The sequence below is a fragment of the Rosa rugosa genome, chromosome 3 (genome assembly GCF_958449725.1).
Source record: "Rosa rugosa chromosome 3, drRosRugo1.1, whole genome shotgun sequence".
Taxonomy (NCBI): Eukaryota; Viridiplantae; Streptophyta; class Magnoliopsida; order Rosales; family Rosaceae; genus Rosa; species Rosa rugosa.
This window is the reverse complement of record NC_084822.1, coordinates 31,121,977-31,131,720: the sequence shown is the minus strand read 5'-3', so window position 1 is coordinate 31,131,720 and position 9,744 is coordinate 31,121,977. Positions and strand designations below refer to the sequence as shown.

Below are 9,744 nucleotides of genomic sequence, written 5' to 3'. Positions count from 1 at the left end.
AAATTTGTTTTAAAGAGACTTAATCATCAGTGTTATAAAGATATGAAAAATAAGTTTATTATATAAATGTTTTTTTTTCTTCCTCCCTATCTCTATTGCTTTTAAAATCTATTCATATTTTTATTTCGTGTTAAGTCTTTAAAAGTCAAGTACAAAATAAAGAATTTATGTCTGTCTAAAGTATCTCAAACTATCCCGCCGTTACCCTAATGGGTGGATTTAATTCATATAGATGCTGATGAGCTGCATCAATGTGCAACACATTTTCAAATTTTGGGGAATAGTTGTCGACTTTTCTTATTGTAAAAAAGGGGTGGAGTTTAGGGTTTAAGCTATTGTAAAGAAAGTTAAAATTAAAATTAGAATTAAAATTCGATTTTGATTTATTTATCGTTGTTCAATGTTCCACAGCTTTGACTAGTGTACTTTTTTTACAGAGACTAGGACACCCCACCCCCACCTCCCTGCCCCTCTGCCCCTAAATTCTTTCTCTTTTTTCCAGGGACTTGATTTTTCTCTCTCCTCTGTTTCCTCCGTCACGTTCCCCCCATCCCTTTCTCCGACGTCGTTTCTTTCAATTCTCCCCCGCAATTCCGACTTGCCAAACCTGCCTGAAATTGAAGCTCGCCTGAGTCCACGCGCAGTCCACCGTTTCAGGCGGAGCTCGGAAATGGAGGTCTTAGGGTAGATCTACGAGGCTTGTTGTTGTTGTTGTAGAGTGTGTGGTCTGAGAGAGAGAGAAGAAGAAGAAGAGAGGTGGGGGTGGTGGTGGTGAAGTGAGCGTTGTTGATGGTAGAGTACGGACGCGCACGCGAGAGAGAGAGTTGGAAGGTAGATGATGAACGGAGCTCCGGCGAGGGATCGGACAGGGTGGTGGCGTTACGGTAATTTCCCTCACATGGAATGGCAGATCTTGCTAGCTACGGGAATGCCAACCGTGACATTGACCAGGTCTCTTTCTCTTTCTCTATCCCCTCTCAATTTTTTTTTTTTTTTTTGTCTTTTGATTTCGGTGCTTTTTTTTTTTTTTTTTTTTTTTTATTTCTACGAGTGCCTGTGAATCGGTGGAAATGTAAGAAATACAGAGAATTTATGGGATTATTTTTTGGTTTTTTTCTTCTTTTACATGCAAAAACTTGAATTTCGGTGGAGAGTTCTTTACATATGTAGCTATTTTTAGGGTCAAATCTCTGAGGCATTTTTTGAGTTCTTACTTGGAGAAGAGTATCTAGAAGTACTGGGGAAGTATCTAGGCTCTGATTTACGAGGTTCTGGGTTGATCATTTCTTGCTGAATGGATTCAATAATGGGGAATTGTAGAGGGCCAAAGAAGATTTCCCGACTTCGTTATTTTTTCCATGTACATTCGTAATTCACATTGTCAGTGTGTTTGGTCCTAGGAAATGTGTTACAGTACCAACATATTCAGATGTCAAGTCGATATACACCCAGCTGGTCTAATGACAATGGCATTGCATGCTACGGTTGCTACCACATTTCCATTTCTCTTTAGGATTTAAATTGTTCAATTTTTAACAGTATATAAAGTACTTTTAGCAGACATATATGTCCTGAATACCTTTGAACAACTTAGGAGTTGGTAGTCACAGGACGAGAAGCAGTTAATGAAACTAGAGTATGTTAGGAAGCTTTAATGAGGCCATTGCGTTTTAACATTATGATTTAAGACGAATGAGTCGAGTTCTCAGTACTGATTTTGGTTATGAGAATCTCTTTACTATAGCATAAAAGATGCTTTCTTTTTTGTTCTTGTCATCATAAGTTTATAGCACACAAAGTTATCAGCTGTTGGTATTTTTCTCATGGTTCTCAATGATCTCTAAATTATTTGCAGGCAATAATTGCTTTGAAGAAGGGTGCTCAGTTACTGAAATATGGTCGTAAGGGAAAGCCAAAGTTTTGTCCATTTCGACTTTCTAGCGTAAGTTTGTATCGAAAGCTTCTCTAATAGGACCTTATTGAGGTATTTCATTAAATGATTCCAGAAAAGGATTGAAACAAAGCAGGGTTGCTGAATAATAAAGGTTGAAACAGAAGTAACCCCTTTGTCTGTTTACTGGACTCACCTTGCAACTTTCTAGTAAAGATTAATCTCCTTTAACGTATATGTACCCTCATATTTAACAGATAACAGATAATTTAATCTGTTGAAGCTAATAGATAACATTCCCATATAATTGATTTTTCATGAATGTGGAACCAAAATTGTGCATCTTGTAAGGTTTTGGGCATGTTTAATGTCCATTAACTTTAACATTATAGCTAAGTTCTGGATATCTATGTTTTATCATTTGCTTAGGTAAAACTCATGCTGGGCCCCTGTGTTGTCGTGGCCCGTGGTTGTGTCTATCGTAATTTGATCCTTGTTTTACTCTTTAAATGCCATTCATTTTCCACTTACAACTGTTTTTCATAATGGCAGGACGAATCATCTTTGATCTGGATTTCAAGTAGTGGAGAAAGAACTTTGAAGTTAGCTTCTGTCTCAAGAATTATTCCTGGGCAAAGAACTGTGAGATATTTGATATCACTTTTTAAATTTTATATCTGATATCTCATTATGATTTTAATTTGATACTACTTATTACTAAAATACTTGATGCTTTTCTATGTTCTACATGACCAATGTAAATTACTGCAGGATATTTTTTGGTAACTCGTCTAGGTCACTTATTCTAATTTAATTTTTCTCAAATTTATGACAGGCCGTTTTCCAACGATATCTGCGTCCTGAAAAGGATTATTTATCTTTTTCTCTTATATATAATAACGGAAAGCGTTCCCTTGATCTGGTTAGTGGCCAAAGTTCTATATTCGACTGTAAGTTCATTTTTGCCATTTCCTAATAAAAATAGTAAGATTTATTATTACTTTTTTTTTTTTTCAGATTTGCAAGGATAAAGTCGAGGCAGAAGTGTGGATTGCTGGCCTCAAAGCACTTATATCCTCTGGTAGAGGTGGCCGCTCCAAAATTGATGGATGGAGTGATGGAGGCTTGTACCTTGATGTAATATACATTCATTGAAACCTTTATGTGATTGACTTTTATACTTCGTAGGGTGTCCTGGATTGAGCTGATCTATATATGCATAAATATGCTGTTTACAGAATTTTTAGCTGAAGTTGAGAAACATTATCTCTCAGACACTTTTATTAAGCAATCAAATTCTATGCCCAAAAAGATTTCACCTTTATCAACTTAAATTAGTGTATAACTGGTTCCCTTGTTAATTTCAGCTCTCCTTTTTATTTTTTTTGAAGGTGTAGTTTCTTATTAATGATTCACCCAACTATCTTTATGATTTAATTGATATATGTTGTTGTAGGTCGTATAGAAATTGATTTTGTCAACACACACACACACATTACATATGGATGCATGTGTTTTTTCTTGAAGTTTTGGTTAGAGTATGCTCTCTTATATTTTTATGTGTAAATCCACCTGTTAAATGGCTGTTTTCTTATAATTTCCCTTGGTAAATTAATTTCAGGATAGCAGAGACTTGACATCAAATAGCCCTAGTGATAGTTCAGTTAGTGGTACGCGAGATATTGGGTCTCCTGAGATTTCTGTCAGTTTCAAACCAAATACTTCACCAAAGAGTTTTCCGCCTGACAATTCTCCGGTCTCTGAGAGGTCACATGTAGCATCAGACCAGACAAATATGCAAGTAAAAGGATCCGGTTCAGATGCATTTCGAGTTAGTGTTTCAAGTGCTCCCAGCACTTCAAGTCATGGTTCTACACCCGATGATTGTGATGCTCTAGGTGATGTATACATATGGGGTGAGGTCATTTGTGATAGTGTTGTTAAGATTGGAGCTGATAAAAATGTAAATTATTTGAGTCCCCGAGCAGATGTGCTTGTTCCTAGGCCATTAGAGTCCAATGTTGTTTTGGATGTACATCATATAGCCTGTGGGGTCAAGCATGCAGCCTTGGTCACAAGACAAGGTGAAGTTTTTACATGGGGTGAAGAATCTGGGGGACGACTTGGCCATGGTGTGGGGAAGGATGTTGCTCAACCCCGTCTAGTTGAATCTCTGGCAGCTACTAGTGTTGATTTTGCGTCATGTGGAGAATTTCATAGTTGTGCTGTTACAATGGCTGGGGAACTTTATACGTGGGGAGATGGTACACACAATGCTGGGCTTCTTGGTCATGGCACTGATGTCAGTCACTGGATACCAAAGAGAATTTCAGGTCCTCTTGAGGGACTTCAAGTTGCTTCTGTATCTTGTGGTCCATGGCATACAGCCTTGGTGACATCAACGGGGAAACTTTTTACATTTGGCGATGGAACATTTGGTGTCTTAGGCCATGGAGACAGAGAAAATGTTTCATATCCGAGAGAAGTAGATTCCCTAACAGGTTTGAGGACAATTGCTGTTGCATGTGGGGTATGGCACACTGCTGCTGTAGTAGAGGTTATTGCAACACAATCTAGTGCCAGTATTTCATCAGGTAAATTGTTTACTTGGGGTGATGGAGATAAAAATCGTCTTGGACATGGAGACAAGGAAGCCCGGCTTAAACCGACGTGTGTTCCAGCCCTTATTGATTACAATTTTCACAAAATTGCTTGCGGGCACAGTTTAACTGTTGGCTTGACAACATCAGGGCATGTCTTTACAATGGGTAGTACTGTTTATGGTCAGCTCGGAAATCCCAATTCTGATGGAAAAATACCTTGCTTAGTGGATGACAAACTTTCCGGGGAATGTATTGAAGAAATTGCTTGTGGTGCATATCATGTAGCAGTATTAACATCCAGAAATGAAGTTTATACATGGGGAAAAGGTGCTAATGGGAGGTTGGGGCATGGTGATGTTGAGGATCGAAAAACACCGACTATGGTCGAAGGTTTGAAGGATAGACATGTGAAATATATTGGTTGTGGTTCACACTATACAGCAGCTATATGTCTTCACAAATGGGTATCTGGTGCTGAGCAGTCACAGTGCTCTGCATGTAGACAGGCTTTTGGATTTACAAGGAAGAGGCATAATTGCTATAACTGTGGACTTGTGCACTGCCATTCATGTAGTTCCAGAAAAGCAACAAGAGCAGCACTGTCTCCTAATCCTGGAAAACCGTATCGAGTGTGTGATTCTTGTTATGTGAAATTGAACAAGGTGTTAGAACCTGGTAGTAATAATAGAAAGAATGTTATACCTCGCTTGTCTGGTGAGAACAAGGACAGATTGGACAAGGCTGACATAAGATTATACAAGTCTGCTGTACCTTCAAACGTGGATTTGATAAAGCAATTAGATAGCAAAGCAGCCAAGCAAGGAAAGAAAGCTGAGACATTTTCTCTTGTTCGCTCCTCTCAAGCACCTTCGCTGTTGCAATTAAAGGATGTAGTTATGTCAGCTGCTGTTGATCTGAGACGAACAGTTCCCAAACCAGTTCTTACACCATCTGGAGTAAGTTCGAGGTCTGTGTCGCCTTTCTCAAGGAGACCAAGCCCTCCTCGTTTTGCAACTCCTGTTCCTACAACATCTGGACTTTCCTTCTCGAAAAGTATCGCAGATAGTTTGAAGAAAACTAATGAGCTTTTGAATCAGGAAGTGCTAAAATTACGTTCACAGGTATAAAGCTTATATTTGCAGTATTCTTTTTGTTATTTTTATATACAAGTTGTAGGACGGTTAGGGCCTTTCCTGCTTGAGTCATTGACATTATCATATTTTAATAATTGTTTACTAAATATATGGAAAGGTTGATAGCCTGAGACAGAGATGTGAACTTCAAGAAGTAGAGCTTCAGAATTCAACAAAGAAAGCTCAAGAAGCTATGACAGTGGCTGCAGAGGAATCTGCGAAATCTAAAGCGGCTAAAGAAGTTATAAAGTCACTAACTGCACAGGTCATTTCTTTATATATACACTTATATTTTCTCAGTTCATTAATGGTCTTCATGTCGTGTGAATATTGGGTAAATATTACATCCAGCTGGTCTTATATAAAAATTAAATTAAATATAAGTAAACTTTATTCAAAGAAGAATAGTGTACGACTGATATACCCATGGTTTATGTTCAGTTCTCATCTATATATGAAGCTCTAGCAAATAGCAATTACAGGCCATGATACGAGCTTTTCAGATTTTGTCGAGACGTTCTTTCTCTATTTATTATTTGAATAGCTGAATACATATTCTTTATTTTGAACTTTGGATGAATTTTAAAATATGCTGGCTGTCGTAGTGATCATCAGTAATAATGATTTCAGCTCAAGGATTTGGCTGAAAGGCTGCCACCTGGGGTTTATGATACTGAGAGCATAAAGCAGGCATATCCATCTTATGGTTTGGAGTCAAATGGCATTCACTATCCAGATGGAGATAACCATTCAAGATCAAGTTCAATGAGCAATTCTTACTTAATTTCCTCCATGGGAATCGACTCAACTACAGTAAACGGAAGTCAAGGGCAGACTCATTCACCCAGGGATTCAGTAGGAACGAATGAAACTAACGTGCAACACAATAGGGAGCTGGTGACCTCCAATGGGATGGTAAATGCGCTAGATAGACTGCCCAATGGTGGCGGATCATTTCAGTCAGTTGGTAGTAATCTGTCGGTGGCTGTTGATGGCAAGGACTCTGGGCCTTTCCAAGATGGGGAGAATGGTACGAGATCTAGGAATTCTGCATTGGCTGTTACTGGTAATACAGTTGAGGCAGAATGGATTGAACAATATGAGCCTGGTGTTTACATAACTCTTGTGGCTCTTCGTGATGGAACTAGAGATCTCAAACGAGTGCGCTTCAGGTAGTCTTGATTATCTATTTTATTGTTATCATCCTCTAATACCTCTCTGCATCAGGCTTCTAATCAGATTGGAGGCCAATGATCTCTTGCTTAGAGACTGAGGGTTGTGCGGCACAAATATAAATGATTGCATTAACTATTTTCATGAATAGATTGCTCTAACAATATGTAAATGCATTTGCAGCCGGAGAAGATTTGGAGAACACCAAGCAGAGATTTGGTGGTCTGAGAATCGCGAAAAAGTGTACGAGAAGTACAACGTCCGTGGATCGGACAAGTCTTCAGTTTCTGGCTCAGCAGCACGTAGATCGGATGGAGCTCTCTCACCTGCATCCCAACAACCCTAGCAGGGAGGGAGGGAGGGAAGTCCTCCATTAACACATTTTGTATCAATCATCTGATGGTATTTTATGGCGAAGCAAGAGTCGGTATCAAGGGAAGCAAAACACCTCTTTTGCCTTTTTTCTTTTTCACATTTTGAGGCTTTCCCACTTTCGCCCATTTTTTCTCCTTTTAAAAATTATTTTCCGGGTATCTACCCTTTATACAGCAGTTGTATTGTAGTGTATATAAACTCTTTATTTATGAGACAAATTCAGCAAAAGAAAGTTGTTGCTTTCAATTGCCCCTTAATTTTTCATTCTTGTCAATATAATTGTAGGGTTTTTGATTTTGCTGTTTGCACTTTTATAATCTATTTAAAAAGTGGGAGAATTCCACATAGTGTCGAATGAGTCATAATTGAGTGACCATTTGTGAAATTTTCCCTTAAAAAGTTGCATCTTTTCTTTACTTATGCTTACAGCAAATTCAGACAAAAAAAAAAAAAAAATGCCTGGAGCAAATGTGTGACATTATGGGTGTGAATAGAGCACCAGACCACAAGAATCCCTGAACTTCCTTACATGGAAGAGGAAAACGTGAAAGATTGAGGTTAAAAGATGGAGCAAGTTACATCCAAAGATTCAGGCATTTTTCGAGCCTACATATAAAGAACGAGTCTTCACCTCAGGAGAGAAGCTATGCTACGAAATCACTAGCAAGTAAACAACTCTTAATCATCCCCCATAGAAGACTCCATACGATTTGGGGGTCAAAATTTCTGATACTCAGAAGGCAAAATCGAAGCCGAAGCAGAATATGCGAGAGCTCCAATAATGGTAACAGTTTTGACAGCATCCAAGATACACACGTCTTTTTTTTTCCCCAATTCAAAAGCAATTTCATTAATAATCAATAGAGGATACATGACCAATAGGGGAGAACATTTTCTCTCTAGTATAAATCGAATAATTGAACCAGCAGTCGGCCTGATAACAAATGTTTAGATATATAATAAAGTGATTTTGCTAACCTACCGAGTACCGACAACCAATTCTACAGAGGAAAGTGAAAACTTGTCAGCATGCTGCAGCGTCTCTATTTGTATCGAGAGAATCTTGCGTGGGGCAATCCTAAAGCCACGTGGTGGGGCGGATCAATCACTGCCCAGCAGGGGAGTGTTTTGAGTATTGCACTTTAGAGAGCAGGGGCAGTTTCGAAAAAGAGAGAAAATTTTCTTTTTTCTGATTGGTTGGCTCTAAAGCCACGTGGTGAGGAAATCCCCACCTAAGAATTTCTGATTTGTATCAAGCTCCAACCAAACCCCTGAAGGGGTCACAACCCTTGACTTCTGACATTTGAGAACGACCAGTTCTAACTTCTATTTCAAGGTCTCACATGGCTCTTTCTTTCTTTTACCGCATGGTGGGTTTGAATTTAATGCATGATGTGAAATGGCTTGCTGCTAGCAACGATATTGTATTGTTAATTGGTTCTCCAAAAACGCAGTCACCAAGTTAGACTTAGAATGCTTGTCTTCATGTGGAAGGAAGAGACTTCGGTGTACTTGAAATAATGATACACGTATCTTATGCATTAGAAGTCAAGCTAAGTGGATATATAGTCTTCCCTTGTGTTTGAAAAAAAAAAAAAATTGTTGCAACTGGAATGAGAAATTAAATTTACATGATCGACGATCTTCAATGCTTTCCCACGTACGTCGAGTTTGAAAACCCTTCCAAAGAAAAAGTCTTGTTTTGCATACTAGTATTAGGGTTAATCACTTTAAGAGTTCAAAACTATTCATGATTAGAACACTAGTATTAAGTTTGATCACTTTTAAGATTGCAGACTAAATTTTTCAGTCGTGTGTAAAATTCAGATATTATTTGTGATAAAAAGTTAAAAATAGACGCTGTAACGTGGTGCATGTATATCATACAACCAGTGTACGATATAATTTCGGTTGCTTTATAATACACTCGAAATCAGATGAATGACATAAAATGAGATCATGACATGCCACCTATTGTGACTAGAGGACGTCAATCGCTCTTGTCAATAGATTTTGGATGGATTTGCTCTCCCTCAATTTTTAGTATATGCAGCACTCATGGGAGTAGCCAAGTATAGGCACTTTACGTATCTTTCACACACGTCGTACAAGATATAATTCAATAATATTCAAAATCCAAAAATTGTTTAGTGCTTAGCAGTACTACTTCTGTATCACAGACAATTTACAGTAGCAGCTTCTAGTCTGAGTTTTCATACATTCTCAGAAATACTCCGTATATATTGCATTAAACTGATCGAATTGTTAGGAGGAGACAAATCCATATCCATAAACAAGTAAACAACCTTGGTAAGCTAGCTGTTTATAAAAATCAAAAGAAAACAAACTAAATATAATCTGGGAAAATATACGTATCCATCATTAAAACCCATGTACATTACCCTATCAATAAGATCATGAAGAAGAGATATCATCACAAGCTAGCTATAGCTTTGTAGATCAAACTAATAATAATCAAGTATGAATATGTGAATACATATCTTCATGGGGAGAGTTGTGATGAGCTTTCTAAGCCAATACCATTGTGCTCCCTCGAAGGACCGGATGG

At 38.1% G+C, this 9,744-nt stretch overlaps 1 protein-coding gene across 1 annotated transcript; it reads left to right on the top strand.

Annotated features, from left to right (window-relative positions):
* Positions 1–451: 451 nt before the first annotated feature.
* Positions 452–7,469, top strand: LOC133735417 (PH, RCC1 and FYVE domains-containing protein 1). Its single transcript, XM_062162828.1, has 9 exons — positions 452–951; positions 1,856–1,942; positions 2,444–2,533; positions 2,727–2,813; positions 2,909–3,028; positions 3,513–5,615; positions 5,746–5,892; positions 6,258–6,799; positions 6,984–7,469. The coding sequence occupies exons 1-9, from the start codon at positions 904–906 to the stop codon at positions 7,144–7,146; spliced, it is 3,387 nt and encodes a 1,128-aa protein (XP_062018812.1). The 5' UTR covers positions 452–903; the 3' UTR covers positions 7,147–7,469.
* The last annotated feature ends 2,275 nt before the right edge of the window (positions 7,470–9,744 follow it).